At 41.5% G+C, this 18,796-nt stretch overlaps 1 protein-coding gene across 2 annotated transcripts in view; it reads right to left on the bottom strand.

Annotated features, from left to right (window-relative positions):
- Nucleotides 1-18,796, bottom strand: part of dock1 (dedicator of cytokinesis 1) — a 182,295-nt gene that overhangs the window by 126,982 nt on the left and 36,517 nt on the right. For both annotated transcript variants that reach the window (XM_038736684.1, XM_038736685.1), the window contains exons 13-19: nt 18,651-18,776; nt 18,160-18,284; nt 15,040-15,138; nt 14,515-14,587; nt 9,847-9,950; nt 9,024-9,207; nt 2,652-2,749 (exon numbers count right to left, since the gene is read on the bottom strand). In XM_038736684.1, the coding sequence (XP_038592612.1) occupies nt 2,652-2,749; nt 9,024-9,207; nt 9,847-9,950; nt 14,515-14,587; nt 15,040-15,138; nt 18,160-18,284; nt 18,651-18,776 (809 nt within the window). The remainder of the gene's footprint in view (nt 1-2,651; nt 2,750-9,023; nt 9,208-9,846; nt 9,951-14,514; nt 14,588-15,039; nt 15,139-18,159; nt 18,285-18,650; nt 18,777-18,796) is intronic.

Here is an 18,796-nt window from a genome sequence, read left to right as displayed (position 1 = left end):
AAAAGTATTTGACCCCTTGCTGATTTTGCAGGTTTGCCCACTTACAAAGAATGCAACAATCTACAATTTTAATCATATGTACATTCTAACAGTGAAAGACAGAATCCCAAAGAAAATTCCAGAAAATCACATCATATGAATTTATAAAAATTGATAACCATCTGATGAGGAAAAACAAGTATTTGACCCCCTACCAAACAGCAAGTATTCTGGCTCCTACAAGCCAGTTAGTCTTTCTTTAAGACACAGCCCCAATCCCAACCAATTATCTACATCAAATACACTTGCCTCACCTCGTTACCTGTATAAAAGACACCTGTCAACACCCAAACAACCAGCATCCAACATCACCACCATGGGCAAGACCTAAGAGCTTTCTACGGACATCAGGGACAAGATTGTTGATCTGCACAAGGCTGGGATGGGCTACAAGAGAATCGGAAAGCAACTTGGAGAGAAAAGATCAACTGTCGGTGCAGTTATCAGGAAATGGAAGAAGCACCACACCACCGCCAACCTCCCTCGGTCTGGGCCTCCACACAAGATCTCGCCTCGTGGGGTGTCCCTGATCATGCGAACGGTGAGGAATCATCCCAAAACCACAAAGGGGGAACTGATGAATCAACTGAAGGCAGCTGGGACCACAGTTACAAAAGAAACGGTTGGTAACACACTACGCCGTCATGGATTGAAATCCTGCAGCGCACGCAAGGTCCCCCTGCTCAAGAAGAAACATGTACAGGCCCGCATGAAGTTCGCCATTCACCACCTGGACGACTCAGAAGAGGCCTGGAAGAAGGTGATGTGGTCAGATGAGACCAAAATAGAACTTTTTGGCCTCAACTCAACTCGTCGTGTTTGGAGGGCAAAGAACACCGAGTACAACCCAAAGAACACCATCCCCACCGTCAAGCATGGTGGTGGCAACATCATGCTTTGGGGGTGCTTTTCAGCCAAGGGGACGGGACAACTCCATCGTATTGAGGGGAGGATGGACGGGGCCATGTATCGTGGAATTCTGGACCAACATCTCCTTCCCTCAGTGAGAGAGCTGAAGATGGGTCGAGGATGGGTGTTTCAGCACGACAACGACCCTAAGCACACCGCCAAAGCAACAAAAGAGTGGCTGAAGAAGAAGCACATCAAGGTTCTGGAGTGGCCTAGCCAGTCTCCAGACCTGAATCCAATTGAAAATCTTTGGAGGGAGCTTAAAATTCGAGTTGCCAGGCGACAACCTCGGAACCTGAATGATTTGGAGGCTGTCTGCAGGGAGGAGTGGGCCAACATCCCTGCCGAAATGTGCACAAACCTTGTCACCAACTATAAAAACCGTTTGACATCTGTGCTGGCCAATAATGGCTTTTCTACAAAATATTAACATGCTGTTTGTCCAGGGGGTCAAATACTTGTTTTTCCTCATCAGATGGTTATCAATTTTTATAAATTCATATGATGTGATTTTCTGGAATTTTCTTTGGGATTCTGTCTTTCACTGTTAGAATGTACATATGATTAAAATTATAGATCGTTGTATTCTTTGTAAGTGGGCAAACCTGCAAAATCAGCAAGGGGTCAAATACTTATTTCCCCCACTGTAGTTCCCTGTGATTATTTCCCTGTCAGCAACATCTCAAGAAACACTAACTATATACACCCTTCCTCTCTGGGGATACATGCTCCATTTACTCAGCCAATTCGGAGGCAATGTGAAAACAGATGTAAAAGTGTCGGAAAGAGAGCTAATGCTGTATACTGTGCTTGGTCTGTCATCTCAGGATGGATGAGATTCATCATGTTTTCAACGAGAAACAAACACAGCATGCACTACGTGGAGCACAATTCAATCTCACGCGGGCCAGACTACATGGCAGAGACAAGGTAGGAGTGCCTTGTTCACTCAGGAACGGTATCACATTAGGGAGATAGAAAAAGGGGGGTATTATGATAAAAATGCAATTGAAATCCCTCAAAAAAGTGTCTTTTAAATGCTGAAATGAAAATGATATCTAATTGCACACCAACAGCCTCGGAGCACTTTGGAGAGATTGAGCGCTAATGTGGCGGTAATAATAATCACACCCCTGTGGTTTAATGAACTGGTCCAGCTGTGGTTGACATCTATCTGGCCTGATCAAAACTGTCTGGGTGAAGAAGTTCCTAAGTTACACTGCAATCTGCAGGCCCCCAACGAACCCATGCAAATGTTTCTCCAGAGATTTATTCATCTGCCCCTCACTGAGCACTTAAAGGGCCTGCCTATACTTCTGACAGCAGGTCATCTCCTCCCCCTCTGTATGCTGTGTGTGGTGATATGTGCTCCCTACCTCGCTGTAGACATAAAAAGAAAACAAAAAAAAACTAGCAACCTATTCACTCTGATAGGCAGTGAAATCATTTGTGAAACTGCAGCCAAGAAGCTTTAGCTTTCAGGAACATTAAAGACTGCGACTGGTCTGTTTATGTTACCAGAAGTTCATCTTTTTCTTTGTTTGCTTGGCTCATTTCTATCCAGGCATAAGGAAGAGGTACATTTTCAAGGATACAAAAATTAGTTAAGATCATTAGTTTTTGCTCCAGAGTTTTGTTAAGTCATCAAAACAAAGACAACAAAGTGTAGTCAGCACAGTGAAGGACGACTTCCACCCTCTCACCTTGACAACCTCTCCACCTTCCACCTTCATCAGCTGACGGAGGTTCTGCTGCAGCAGGCTGGTGTTGGAGCGCCACTTTAGCAAGCCAAGTAGATCCACTGAAATAAATAAACAACAAATAATAAATAAATAAACAAACTAACAAGTCATTATCACAAAGCACAGCTGTAACTTCATCCTGCCAATACAGCATGAAGTCAGATGGTAAATTTCCCTACTACAGCGTCATACTATAAGATCTCTCACTTTAAATCATGGAAATGGAATTTAGGCAGAATGACGATGAGTCAGGATTTGGCTAATCATGCTCAAGGGAGCACTTGTTCAGACCACCTCTGGAAGATTATCAAATCGGGAGCTTTGAGAATACACTCATGTCGATTTGTTAAGGCATTGTATATGCCAGCCCCGTTGACATCAGTCCTTTTCTGAAGACAAACATTTGTCTTTCAAAAGGTGTAAGCCAGGTGGAGTGACCGAGTGGTGAGGGCCATAAGTCAGTTTAGAGGCAAACTTCACCAATTGTTAACATCAAGATCAGTTTACCACTGAAACTGAACACATCTTGTATTGAGTATTGAGTTTGGAGAGGAGTACTCAGCTGCAGGGACGTGCACAGGAATTTTGAAGGGCAGTTGCTCTGACCTGAAAAAAGGCACTAAACACAGTATCCAAAATGTATTAACAATATAAATGTCACCAAAATACATATGAGAAAAAGAGTTCCTTATATTATTGTTTATTGTTTTTTTAATCATTATTATTTTTTATTTTTTTTCCTTTTTTTTTATTTGAAAATAAATAATCTAGATTGAATTGACAGATGGGGAAAACTCGCTTCTAATAAAATATTAAATAAAAAAACGCTTAGATTTCGGAAAAAAATACAATCCTTTTTTAACCTTTTGGCTTCCCGTACATTCAGTTGCGCTTCTAGCTCGTATTCACTTCTGTTGGTACGTATCACGTATGGTAACTGGGCAAAACTACGCATGATTTGTTGTAGTATGATTGCATAAAGGAAGGAAACAGGAATTCCGGTAGGGAACAGAATCGACTGACGTGCAGGCAGCGCTGCAGCAGTGCAGCCACTTAAACAGAGTTTGCCCTTCCCCTACTGACTTTCACTTTCGGTGCCCGAATGGAAGTGAATGAGGCTTTGCGATAGCGATTATTATTATTATTTTTTTTTTTTTCTCGGAAGGGCGAGTCGGAAGGGCAACTTGAGTCAGGAAAGGCAAACGGGCAGTTGCCCGGGCAACCAGAGCAACCCCCCTGTGCACGTCCCTGCTCAGCTGCATACATTTTGACCATTATTTATTTATTTATTTCTGGAGTCCCTTAACTTTATGGAAGTGCAATACTAAATTGCAATTTCTTAATGCAACAGTCCAGTCAAGCACCAGGAAATCAAGATTAATTTTATTATTGCTATTATGCTGGTTATTTTATTGATTCATAATCACAATTTTCCAGAGCCCAAGGTGACATCCTCAAATATTTTCTGTTTGTCCAAAACCCAAAAGGTTTTCAATGTAAAATAATATAAAGCAGAGAAAAGCAGCAAATCATCACATTGGGAAAGCTAGACATAGGGGAAATTTAGCATTGGCTTAAAAATCAAATGCCTAAAATAGTCAAATAATATTGGCTACTTTTTTTTTTGGTTAATCGAATAATTGATTAATTGACTAATTGTCTCAGGTATAGTACAGTCCTGATATAAGGCAGAAAGAGAAACTTTCTTAAAGCAGATTCATGATGTATTATTTGACAAAGCCTGCATACAAAAAGCAGCTAAACTCTGGGAAACATGGTTTACAGGGGAGCCTTGCCTGACTTACATGACTCCCAGCTTCCTTTTGGAACTCCTCGGGACCCTCACCCCTAGCTTCTTCCTCTCTCTGCTTGCCATGCCAGATTGGCTATGTGAGAGTCAATCACGCATAGCATGACGACACCATGATGAATGCCTATTATTTGCAAACCTGACAGCCTATCGGGGTTCAGTCAGAAGATCCTGAGTAAAATACCAGGGATACCCCTTGCCAAGAGATTTGAAAATCGACAGTTTAGGGCCTCACAGAGACTAATGGAATGAAATAAGAATAAATCATCAGGCAGCTTGATCCCATTGGGGTACTGCTGTTAGAGGCCACATTGCGTGTGGCACATGGGACAGTGAGGCCGGTGTGGGGGAGATCTGGTTTGCCTAGGAGGAAGAACAAATAACATCTGCTGGAGAATGGATGCCTTTGAGGGCAGCCGGATTTTGAAAGCTACAAAGCCAGCAGATGGAACGTGGTGGAATAATTAATTCAGGGAGAATAGGTTACATTGTCACTGTAAAACTGAATTGCAAAAGACTTTACATTTCCATTTGAATGTTTGTTTACAGTACATCTTGCCTGACAAGAGCATTTTCATTTTTACAAGCAAACACAACCAATAAGTAGTCTTAATAGCTTGTTTTCTTTAATAGTAGCAGCCTTGTATTTGGTTCGAAAGTTTAAAAGTGCAAGCTTTTTCAACACAGTGATATACGAGGAACATCACACAGTATAAACCTTACTTCCGTAGTCTAAAACTATTTTTTCATAAGATATTTTACTCCTTCCAGCCAAGGCAGGAACAGAATGTTAATACATCTTTCACCAGGTCCTCTCCCAACACTGCTGTCATTAGATCTCTGCTTCTCCTCCAGCCTCCGTTTAGTGAAGCACACTGCAAATTCCCAGGGAAGAGCCAGAAACCACTTCACATGATCTCCCAGCGCTGGGAGACTGCCTGCATAAATCTAGCTTAATTAAAAAGAGTGTTTCATCTCAGATGTGGGGATCAGGGATGAGGTGCCACGTGTAAGAAGCAAGCAGTCTGTTGCAAGGGGCCAATTTAAGTGCCAGTCCCCCCCCCCCCCTTTGCCTGAGTAAGTCTTCGGGAGAAACATCTTATGAGCAACCAGTTAGTCTGAGGTGAATATGATTTGAGCAGATGGAGCACATCTCCACATTTGACAAATGGAACAAGAATACAAATATTTGTTCTTGATGTATGTTTGAAACAATTGATCAATTCTCAGATATAGTTTAGAAGTTTTGCCTATTAACTATTTGCCAACAACAAACACTGTTGAAGAGGTGTCTAAAAACGGTAAATGAGTAATCAGAATAGAAGGAAAATTTTAATACATTTTGAAAGATAAAAGGGTGAGTGAGTGAGTGAGTTGTTTTGGTGTCGGGTGGCTGACTGACTAGCTAGTGAGCTAGCTGTTTGGGTTGGAGTTTTAAAGAGCTTCTAGGTTTTAATAAAGCAGGAAGACTCCAGTCAGGAGATAGATTTGCTCCACATTGCTTTATTAAAAGAACTCAAACCTTTTCTTGGAGCTTTGGCGTGGGATGACATATCCTTGGGGACACACACATACACACAAACCTCTCTGTTTAATCAAACTCAGTGTGCAGTGGCAAAGTAGTCTGATCCCCAAGCACCTTTTGGTGCCTTGCAAATTACCACCACAAAGTGCCAGATAAATATCAGGACACACACTGCTGCCCATCTCTCTCACACAGGGAAAAAGGGAAAGTGTAGAAAGGAAAGCAAGGTGGACAAATAAGGAGAATGGTGCTGATTGATTTCTTCTTGTATCTTATATACTGTACATCTACCATTTAGACATGGGTTTGAGCTATGAACATTACATCTCTAATATAATCAGTGTGGGCTGGTTCTGCTTCTGTAATTGAGGCTGCTCATCCACTGACATCACCACCCACTGAGCAGAGTAGGAGGGCACACACGACTGTATTTAAATGACAACTTATACTGCAGGCTAAACTTAATAACCCTCTAAGGGAACATTACTGTAACAACAAGCAACGCCCCCCTCTTTCACACAATATATGCAGCAGCACTTTGACAACAACATTCTTCTGGGGTCCACAGTGACCTCATTACTGAGGCTTTATGGATATTTATTGTGCAGGTTGTCAGGGCCACATCTAGGAGAGCAACAATGAAAAATCTACTTTTTCTCTCTTGCAGGTCCTTGTTAGACAGCAAAGATTTACCACAAGGTCACACATGGCCTCTGCATTAGTATGACGGCTGGTAGAGAGAATATTTCTACCGAAGATCGAACCAGAAAGAGAGCTGTTGGTCTTCTTTAAAGTCAATGTTAGGGGAAAATCCACTACCATTAACAACCCTGTTTTTTTTCAATTATACAAAAAAGGTGCTGCGATGCTTCCATAAGTGCAAGAGCCATAAAATGTTTGCAACTCCAACAGTCCTGTAATGTGAGTGGAGACACGCAAGGCACATCATCTGAGGTCTGTAACCTCAGATGGTATGTCCATTATATTCACATTAGCAAACCAACAACGCAGCGCATCTGTTTACTGATGGAACAATTAGGTCCATTTATATGATGCCATGGATGAAATCCAGTGCCTTGGCTTTCCAGTTTAATTAGGTCTTATTTTCAAAGTTTTAATAATAGGAATGCAGCAACGTTGCTGATCACACAGGTTTCAAACAAACCACCAGGTTGGCCAAACCTATTTGGACGAGAAAACAAAGGTGAACGGTCAACATTTTCAGTTCTCCCTTTCAGCTTTACCTCCAAATGAAGTGTTTTGGAACATCTGGTTAAACTGTTGGCATGTTTACAACCTGTCTGATTGCAGTCTTTCTTACCCCATTGAAATTGAAATAAGGATTTAAAATTTCATTATATCACATTTAGCACCAAAAGAATGTAAAACAGGTTAGTAGTGCTTTTTTAGCAGGCATATACAAGAATTATTCAGTAAGTGTCCTGATACTGCAAAAAGACTGCAAAGTGCTGGACCACACACATCATTAATTTGCTTCAACCATTCACTCCAAGCATTTCCTTCCACCCTGGCCCTGCTTGACTGTTTAAAATTATCTTTGCGTTATCATGAATAAAAACATAAGGGCATGATGCACTCCTTATTCAAACTGGCTGTTGCTTTGGGCAAGTAAAACAATTAATTTTCATTCGAGTCGAAGTTAGCCTGCAGTGAATCTGTCCCTTCTTCATTCTCACTCTTTCAGGCTGTGGCCAAAAGGAGGAAGCTTTTATTTTGGCACCAATTAAAATGGTGACTCACTCCTGCATACCAACAAAAACAAAGAAGCACAATGCATCACGCGCCGAGGAAAGCAAAGCAGACGTTAAGGATGGTTCTGTTTGGAGTAACAGTGAAATCAGAGCTAGCAGCATTTGATCACTCACACAGTCGACCAACTTCTCACATAATCCACACTGAGCCAACCACAGTGTTATGAACACAGACTACAATAAACCCTTTTGGACATGGTGGTATTTCCAATGTCTGTTGGCATTTATAAACATGTATAAAGGCTGGGTGAACACATGAGGTCAAAATCCTTAATCCATCAGCCACAAGGCAGAGTTGGGGATTTCCTTTGCTTAATGTGTAGATCTTCTCAGAACCCTGGTAAATAAAATAAAAAATCACCAAATTGACAGCAGTAAACAGAGCAGAGCTGTCATCCATTCAGCAGAGATAGACGGAAATCTACTAACTGAGAGTGACTGATAGAAGGGAGCTGAGGAAGAGAAAGTAGGTTAGAAGAAGTAAGGAGGAAGGAAAAGCCTTAAGCGAGGGCAAATGTGGACATGTGTAAAGACCAGGTGGAAGGAGTGAAGTCACTTTAAGTGATATATGGTTACTGTAGATGGATAATCTACAGTTTTTGTAAGTCAGAGTCTATGGCACAAAGCCGATTTCAAAATCCAGGTTGTACTTGGCTAAAAGACATTGAAAAATATATTTTTCTTTAGTGAGAGCTCTTTTTACAAGTGAATGTGAGCATGCTTGCTGCTAGAATTAATGCTTCTCTGAGCTGCACATACAGGTCTGTACATGTTAGGACACGTTCGGGTGTGTGTTTCTTTCTACTTGTAAAGATTTGGGGTAGTGTCCAATAGGGAGCAGTGTCACATTTAGTCAACCACAATGTAAAGAAAACTGTTTTATCCTGGTGGCAGTATAAACAAACTACTACATCTGTGAAAATGTGAAAGAATTTGGATTTATCAGTATAAATGGTTGGGTCAAGATGGGCAAAAGTATCAATGCCTTGAAGAAGAAATTAGTTTCCTGTGTTCTCCTAGAAGATCACTTGAAGCAGTAACTGTAGTGAAAAGTAAGCCCCTGTGACCCACAGTTACTCAAAAGACACTTCTCTGTGTAGGTTTCCAAAGACATTTGTATCTCCGTAGAAGCTTTCCAGCTTCCAGAAGAACTTTGTAGATAAAAAGGTGAAAGACAACAGAATGGGAAAAGATACAAAAGCTAATTGAAGTATAGAAGCTGTTACCATTCTGTGTAAGCTTGGTGGAGCAGACCAGGGTGGCGATCTGGAAGGAGTCCTTGCTGATGGTACAGTTACCCATGTTCTGGGTGCTTTTGCCAGTAGAGGAGTAGCCCTTCTCCTCCATCTCCAGCTTTGTAGCAGGTAGGTTCAGGTACAGAGATGAGTCCTCCAGCTTCTTCGCTTCTGCCTGGTTTTCCAGGATAAGACTCAGTTCATCATTTAATCAGAAAATTTACAATTTACAACTGAGGTAGGTCAGGGAGCTTTTTAACCTTTGCAAAATGATTTAAATCCTTATCTGCATTTTATGTTGTAATGAAGTGGTATTTGCTATTACTGTGTTTTACGATGCATTTTCCTTGTATATAATATCACTTAACCAGTTTTTTTCAATGACGTTTTTAAGCCAGTTGTTGCATGTGAGAGTAATAACAAAACTCTTTGCCAAACAGCAACCTTGACTGAATGACAAGAAAGAAAAATCTAATTGGGCAATCTTTCCCACATCAACTTTTTAATTAACATAAATGGGCACTGTAATGCAAATAGATCATTATACAAGGGATTTTAATTGGAAATTAATTTCATTTCACTGTGGGGGTTAATACATACCTACACACACACACACACACACTTTAACTACACAATGCTCCATAGAAGCCAGTGAAACTATTATTATGGCAGCTACTAATGGGACATGCCAATTTTTCTACCTCATGTCAAAAGGAGCTCGAGCCCGCCCAGCAGGTAGGCAGCCGATAACAACAAACATACCAGAACACCACAACCTGCCTGCTAACTATGTTGTGGGACATTTCACATTTACCTTGTACACAATGAGATCATGCTCGCCGTCCCTCAGAGTCGTCCCATCATACCTCATCAACTTCACAAAGGACAGGGCAAATATCTTCTCTGATTTGTCTTTGGCTGAGGGAAGAGGGGGGAAAAAAATCAAGAGGAAGACAGGAAACAGCCAGATGGGAGATGTTGTTGTTATTTACATTTGAGATTGAGTGTGTCTTCATACATATTTTACTTTCCCACTTTTGCTAGCTTTCTGTGTATATTTGCAAACTAAAGGACCAAATCTTATATAAAGTGTGTCTTTAAATTGATAATGTGCATCATCTGGATATCAAAGACAATATGAGAGCTGTTATAGACAGGCTCCATTGCAGTGAAACATGTGGCATGGCTTAACAAGGTAGTCAAATAAAAATTTTAATCTCAGCACTACAGGCCTTAAGTCAGCTCGAGTTGACACATGAAAGTACTTTTCCCCTGAATCCTATATTAAAGCTGTGACTTTATCTGTGTTTCCATTAACTGAAGCAGACACTTTATTCTACATCTACTGTATTAAGAACAATTATACATGGGTATGAATTAATGTAGAGATCATCCGCGGCAGGTCATTTTTCCGGGGCTTTAGCCCCGGATGTTTTGACTGTAGCCCCGAATGTAATGCAACAACAGCAACAAAAATGTTAATATGCAATAATCTTCATGATGCAGCCTGTCTCGCAGGTCTTCAAAGAGCGTAGGCTACTCGCAATAATATTGTTACATTTTGTTTAAAGTTCAGGTAACGTGACCCCCCACCGTTACTAGCCTGCCAGCGTTTAGAGGGAGCACAAGAGGACAGAGAGAGAGAGACACAGACAGACAGCTCGCATTGCTCACAGCTTCAGGGCCTATCCGCGACTTCTGAATTGTCCCTAGCTAAATTGTAATGTTGGTCAATGTCTAGTCAATGTCTTTGCTACACAAACGGTTAACAGTCGCCGCAAAGTAGTGAGAGAATATCATGACACACCTGACCGTGACACAGACACCTATCGCTCTGTGTCCTGCTGTCTCTCTCCCACTCGCTCAGAGACACCGCTCTGTTTGACTGTCTCTCTGCTCTAGGATGCTTCATTCCCTCTAAAGCGGATGTGATCTGCACTTTATCAGAAGTGCTGGAGTGAACATTTGTGTGGAATTGTGGTGATATTTCTGTCTGATCACAAGTGTTTTCAGTTTTTTCCTCTGATGAAGAGCAGTGCGCTCGTCTCATCGGGTAGGCTACAAGTCAAATTACTTATTTATATAGGCCTAACTGATTTTTAAAAATGGGCCAACGATCGGCCCATAAAGCATAGGCCTATATTGGGCTGGCCCAATCATATCTCTTACAGCGCCCACTCCCTCCCCCTCCGCTGGAGCTGTTTCTTGAGTTGTGGGCCCAAAAAATAATAATTCGCCAAATGCGCCAAAATAACTGAATTCAGATTAATTAAGCTAATTTATCACTGAGGTGAAAAGATGCCATATGCACATTTGAAAAGACTTTAGGCTACTTCAGGCATGCCTGTATGTATGTAGACTCAGCTGGGATTAAATTAAATGAGAAAAGTTGATCTACAGGAGAAACATATCTAACAGCCTTACTGCATTATATTACACTATATTCTTCTTATTTTTGAGTTGTCACCTGAGACATTTCATCAATAATTTGGTGCAAAGAAATTCACCAGAATGCAGAAAATTAAGTGTTTAAAGCCCAAACTTTTCAGGGGGAGAATCCCCAGACCCCCCAATTTAATATTATCAGTGTTAATTATTATCAATAGTAATTATAAAATTCATAATAAATGTAGGCTAAACATATAATTTACTGTTTGGTAGGCGGTAATGTAGGGTGGGGGGCTTAAAACATCAAAAGATTTCTGTGCTGGGCTAAGCCCCCAATGTTTCAAGAGCCTGGAAACGCCCCTGGTAGAAAGCAAGTGGTAAGTGAAGAAATAGTTAATTACAAGCTGATATATCCAGCATCTGAATATTGATTTAATCATAACATAGATGTGTAATTCGTGATTTGACTGTTTAAAAATCGGATTTGCTTATTTTAAAAGAAAGGAATAATCCACTTTTTAAAATAAAATATTTTAATGATATTCAAGCAACATAGTTTGGATTAAAATATCTTGTGTCCACTTCCTGTTAGCATATGAATAAGCAGTTGCAGTTGACCTCAGTGCTGCAGCTGTGAACAGTTTGTATAAATCGCACTAGGGTGGAGAAAAGACCTCATTGCTTGTGTGTATGTGCATTTGTGTTTTGGGGTGTTGTGGGGAAGCGCTGCATAAACAAGCAAGAGTTATGTCTTTGTCCTGTAACCAAGTGTTTGGATGGGGCCACATATATCATCATTGTGGATTAACAAGCTCAAATTTACGTGCAGGGAGACATGATTCATCAAAGAATCTTCCGCATTCTCTATGCATAAATCCACTCATTGGTTTGCTGCCTGCAGCCTCGCCGGTGAATAATTGCAGGTCTGGCTTGAGAGGGAAAACACTGTATGTATGCCATCCAGTTGAGAAAACCTTAAACCTCCTAAGAAGAGCAATGGGCTCAAAATGCCGCATTTGGGGGAAAAGGTCACTTTCAGGACATTGCTACTTTTTTGAGCCATTCAAAGTTAAGTTTGTGTGGAAGTTGTGCAGACTTCCACCTCTAAGGTGGGCTGTCACTTTAGATTTATGCTTAGTGTAATATGCCACATTGTAAAGCCTACCCTCTACCCCATTCACCAGGTAGTGGCATAATGACAGATGAAACAGAAGTGAAAAGATGGCGGGGATCTCTTACAGCCACGGCGGCATCTGTGATAGCAGCCATCAGTCTGATGAGGCCTGACAATGTTAGAGTGGTAGTCTGATGCACTGTGTGAAAGCTGGCCTGATTCTGAACCAGGGGGGTGAGATACTGAGCACATGAGCTCTAGTAGTGGCCTTGATGAGTAGCCCTGTCACTCTGTGTTTCTACTGAAAGTTCAGTACTGGCTAGGAGCAGTGGAAGAAGCTGGAAGGACACAAGCGGATGATGGCAGAGGCAGACAACTGAAAGGACTTCATCTGACAGACCACCTATACTCTGCTATTTTTCCAAAAACTCTTTTTATGTAGAGAGGTTAAGTATTTCCCTGTTTTCCCAGAAAATATCTTTGCCAGTAGAATGTTGACATTATATTTTAAGCTACTGTGACATATCGGTATTCTGCCTTACAAGGATTGATATCACTGAGTAACTGATTATTATTACATACTAGTATGTTTGGTATGGTCAGGGTTTGGAGTACCCCTGTCATGTGTTTGCACATGTAAACATCCTAGTTTCAGAAATGTACATTAAGTATTGTTTCGGTTTTGACAATCATTTACACAATGAGATGAAAGTCTGGCAAACAGGAAGGATAAATTGCATAAATTGACTACTCTTTACTTCTATTACTGGTGATGAAATGGAGACGCTAGATACAGACCAGAGTGGTAAATGCAATAGCTTCTACAGTGTTTGCAGGCAGCCAGACCTCAAAGTGGGTTCATCCTCAACTACTAAGGTTATTTAGTCAGTGCAGAAACAACAGAAAGTGGCTAGACGACGAAGAGATATGTTTGCACAGATGCAGACAATCAGAAACTTGGACAGAGTTAGATCCACGTGTACAGGGATATGAAGGACCAGGTGTCTCTATAGTGGGATACTAGTGTAAACACAATCACTGACAGGGAAATACAAGGAATACACCACGCACAAATCCATCTAAGAAAGACGTTACACCTTTTCAACATCTCTCCATTGTCAGTGACAAGTTAAAGTTTGGCAGCATCAGCAGGCCCCTGCAGTCCCACAGTCACTTGAGGTGAGCCAGTTTCTAAAGCAATCGTTACAGCAAGATAACAGCAAGTCACAGAGTTTCAAAGGCATGCCTCGTAACAGCATTAACTGCTGAAGCAAGGTGCCAAGCATGACAAGAAGGCTCTCCAAGTGGATTATAAGCCAGCACTGAGCTCTGAAACAGGGCCATTTCCTCCAAACCACCTGCATGCAGGTGAGAAGCAAACAGAGCTGAGGCATTTTGGAACTGGAGGATGACAGCAGTTTACTTTACTAGGGAAAAGGTATACCGCACTGATATCCTCCCAATTTTGCTTTGCCTTCCTTATGAGTTGATTGTTTAATACACATACACCTGTCATGGCTGCCATTACCCCTCCAAAACCCTTTTCCCTGCAGCACTCCTGCTGCTGAAGGGATGGCCTCACCATGTGGCAGGCAGATGGGATGGCAAGGTTGCCAGTACCAGGCTTCCCTGCCCTCTACACCCACACAATTAAAAAGGATGTTAAAAAACAGAAGGACATACAACACTGGCTGCATTCAGCTAGACACTGGTCCCAGTAAACAAATGACTCCCCTCAGGCATTTTTCATATCCCAGCTGTAGTCTCTGACAAGCCACTCCATGATGCTGCTTTGTGCAGGGGCAGACTAATGCCTCTGATTAATGTGACAAAGGGTGAGCTTCAAAGTATTTATCACTGTGCAACACATCTGCTTGGATTGGATATCTTCCATTATTTTTGCGGTGGATAGATTAGCAGCCAATTGTGCAGATGGTCATCGGCATAACTGATTATTCACTCGCTGACATTTGTACTCACAGTCCTGCGATGAGCGGTGGCGGAAGGTGAACCGCAAGTGGCTCCGGTTCACATCTTCAATAGGAATAGCAACCTGAGATAAGGGACAGAAAGGGACCATGTGAGACATCTACACCCATGAACAAACACTCACAAAGCATACCAGGAGCAGAATGAGCCCTAAATTCTAGATTTTCATACTGTGTAGAAATGAATTAAAACAACTTGTGTTGTACATGTGATTTGTAGTAAATGGCACACATTTAGATATTTCTGTTGCCACCACATTAACCATTTAATCAACTGTATGGTTTAATATTCATCACTATCTTTCTATGCTTCATAGCTTCATGGGTGAATATTCACCAGACACCACAGTCCTCGTTCAACAAATTACTGGCAATGGAAATCTGTGTTTTAATAAATAATGGATTTAATAATTATATCTAAGGGTGGTACTGCAGTCAAGGTGGAAAATAATGACAATATTACTTAGGATAACAAAGATGAAATAGAAAGGACATGGACGTAAAGAGAGAGACAAACCTTTATTGTTTCAAACCAGCGTGGCTGCTTTACTTGGTAGTAGATGACCGACTTGTACTCATTGATGCCCTCATCTCCAGCTCCAGGGAAGATCACATTCTAGATGAAGAGAAAGAAACACACAGATCAAGTTATCGCACAAAACCACTAGTAATCTGGTTATACTGGCATAGCCGTAGGTTCATTCAAAGTGACAAAATCACGATGGATGATTGCTAATTGTCACTCCATCAAAACTTTAGCTCACTCACAGCATGTGGAAAATTGACTAGCACTTATAAAATGCAGTCCCTAGGGCAGAAAGGCTAAATCTAGAAGAATGGCCATTAAAATTCTGGATTCACTTTATGCATGAGCACCTGCCTGTTGGCTGCCAATCTCATGACAGCACTGTGGAAATAAGAAATAAATTAGTAATTAATTATTTAAGAAGGCGGGGCAGTAGCTCCCATGCAGCGGAAAGTGGAGGGAAGTCAGGTGCAGGAAAGCGGACCAGCTGGTGCTCATGGATCCTGCCATGTAAATTGATCTTCCTAGTGGGTCTCCTGAGTTTCTACAACAGGTCAAGGGTGTGTATGTAAAATACTACACACCCACAGGGGGATTTGGCACGAGGGAAGGAGTGACAGCGTATGGCACACATGCCTTGTTTTCTATCAATCTGTGCTCAGCCAGCCCACCTCCTCCTACTACTCCAGCTGACTCCCTGGCCTGCTAGTGCAGCGCTGCTAAAATATTCCAACAGTAATGGCTTCTGACAACCAGCAATTATGAGGAATAACAGACCCCGTCTCCCCCAGCCACGCTGAGCAGATCTGGGGGGCAGGTGCTAGCTCTAGCAACTCTGCCCCTTCACTAAGTGGCCAGGTTTCATGACAGCTTCAGATTTTGGAGAGAGGGAGAGAGGAAGAGGGGAAAGTAGCTTAGGTCTAGCCTCAGGTGAGAGGGGTTTGTGGGGGTGTGCTAATATGTCAAGGTGAAAAGAACCCACTGTCCAGCCTCTCACTGCACAACATCAAAGCCACAAAAACAAACCTTGCAAAGTAAACCTACTATAAAACTCACCTCAATGTGAGTAATTACATGTTGTCATTTTCAAGTGCCTAGTGTATGGAGGCTTATTTCTTCTATTTACATAAATGGCTTGATGAAAACAAAACTTTTTTTTCCAAGATCACACTGAAACTGCCTCAGACACTATAGTGACAGATGGGAAGTGACAGTGTCTCTCATCTCAGAAACAGAATTTCCTTTCAGCCAATTAAAATCCAGGAAGGAAGAGGAATAGGGATAATTTAACCAATTAACACTGATCCCTGTAGACCCGAACAGATGAGACTGAGCATTTCTGTGAAAAGTTGCAAGACAGGATGTTGAAGGGAGCTCCAAGGACAACATGGCCATGAACCAATAGATGTGATCCCTGTCACTTAATCACTGTCGACTGCTATCACTGACTCTTAACTATTACAGCCCAAAGCCTCAAACAGCCTTGAACACATATACACAGTTAAATGTTCCACCGACACTGACTGAGTAGGGCTGCGCATTGAAGCTGCCGGATTGTACTAACTGAATTGCTTTTAACCCCTGAGTATCAAAAACTGCTCGCCGAGCAATGAGACAACCAAGTGTTGTCTGTATAGCCAGATACTGTACCATATGACAGCAGTCAAGATCATCACTGCTACTTTTTGCTACTTCAGAACTGCATTTACAGTACCATCACCACTGATTCTTACATGTCCTCTGCCTGCTGGGCCAAATCACTGATGCAGCCTCTCATTCTATGACTAATGTGTATAATTGAGGAAGCCAAGGGTAATAGCGCTCTCTTCTGATTCGCTGTTTGCAGGAGGCCTCCCCATTACCAGGGATCTGTCATCTCAAATGTCTCCTCCATTATCAGTCCTTGTAACTTCCATTCTCACTCCAAGTACACAAGCATACTGTGTGGGCATAATAGCATTAAAACCTATAGAAAGTTGTGGAATTTATTACAGTAGCCTTGCAACAAAATTTTAGGTATAACTCAACATAATGCAAACTAATACAATCACTACAAACTGTGGCCAAAAAAAAAAAAACACAGCACAGTTAACTCAAAAGTCTCAACAATAACAACATAAAAACTGAACATTCATAGACACCTGAGCATATACTTCCAGACACACACCTCCTGCCCCAGTTCTTCCCACATATGTCCAAATGCTCTAAAGCTCTCATATCCCCCATTACCTGTTGGTCTCTGTAGAACAAGAGCTAAAGTCAAGTAGGGGGTGACAATAATTAAACATCAGAGAAAGGGTGAAACAAAAGATTTATTAGGACATTAGACGTATTAGGCACATGATTTAAAAAGTGGAAAGCACTCAAAAGCAAAAGTCCATTAAACATTCTCTAATTTGCAAACTGGCAGCCACCATAATGATTTATGTTTAATTGTTTATGACTTTCTGGTTTGATTTTCTAGTGAAATTCAATGCACTTAATGGTGTTAAGCTATGAATCTGGATGTCAAACAGGTATGACACAAATTAAAATAGTTAATTGCTGTCCACCACCAAAATATAACTAACTGCTCTGTGTGCTTGGAGCAGCAAATTTCATTCAAATAAATTTGCAACATTTTGAGACAGCTTGCTAACAAACAAATAGACAAGGGAGAAAATAATCCTTCTAACGTCATTAGCAAATGTAAATATACCAGAGGGGAAATGCTAATTTCCCATATCTCATTACTTGCAACTTCCGAACTATGATGCCCATATTGCCTGTCCGCATGCTCAGGTCTGTAACTGACTCGACAATGATAAAGGTTGATTCCTGCAGTGGTGAGCCAAATTTTAGGCTAGTCCATCAACGAACAGAGTACCAATATTACATTCTGTCATTTTTGACAGGTAGCACAGACGTACAGCCTGGCCTGTGTATCACACTGCTTTAGAAAAGTCCTGGTCAGTTAAGCAACGTGCTGAGCTGTGTGAGATTAAAGAAAGCCCACTAAATCACAGACTGTCTCAAAGTCCGACTGGCTATAGCACTTGTGTCCTGAATGCTGAGAATGAGCTGAACCCTGGAAAAATACCAATGAAGTAAGATAACATTCCTCAGTCGTACCTCCAGTTTCTTGCCGTCCTCGTCATAAACAGACATGGTCACCTCGACATTTTTGGGAGTGGTCTTGCTCCCCTTGTCAAAATCCCCCTGAACTAGCGTCACGTAGATGTCGTTTCGCACATCACCTTTAGGAATCAAACATGTCAGATGTGAGGAAATCCTACCTTTTCACAGTCTTTGTATAACTCATGTTCTACATTCAATCATTACAGTAAGTAATGGACAGTAAGTGAATAGTGCTGCATAACTAATTACATTTCAGGTGGATAAGTGATTATTTGGCACCTTACCCTTTATGGCTGACTTCAGTCCATTACATGACTAATGTCTAAATCAAACCTTAATGAAGTATGGCATGTTCTTTTCTCCCTCACTCACATTTTCTAAAACAGTAGATCTAACTCACTTTCAGAATGAATTCAGCCAATCAAATTTATAAGGAAACTTTCAGAGGCAGCCAGACAGCCATGATGAAGCATAAAACACTCAACCTGGCATGATGATCTCAGGAAAGCCCATCTTTCGAGCCACAGCTGTTGACCGGTCCACCAGGTGAGGGAAGTCTTTTCTTATCTGATGTATGTCTCCAGGAAGCAGCTTCAGAGTCACCCACAGGCCTGATGAAGGTGGTCAGGGG

Source organism: Micropterus salmoides, unplaced genomic scaffold, assembly GCF_014851395.1.
Source record: "Micropterus salmoides isolate LMB-PRFRI ecotype aquatic unplaced genomic scaffold, ASM1485139v1 Ms_hic_scaffold_21, whole genome shotgun sequence".
Taxonomy (NCBI): domain Eukaryota; kingdom Metazoa; phylum Chordata; class Actinopteri; order Centrarchiformes; family Centrarchidae; genus Micropterus; species Micropterus salmoides.
This window is presented reverse-complemented; position numbering and strand designations above follow the sequence as displayed.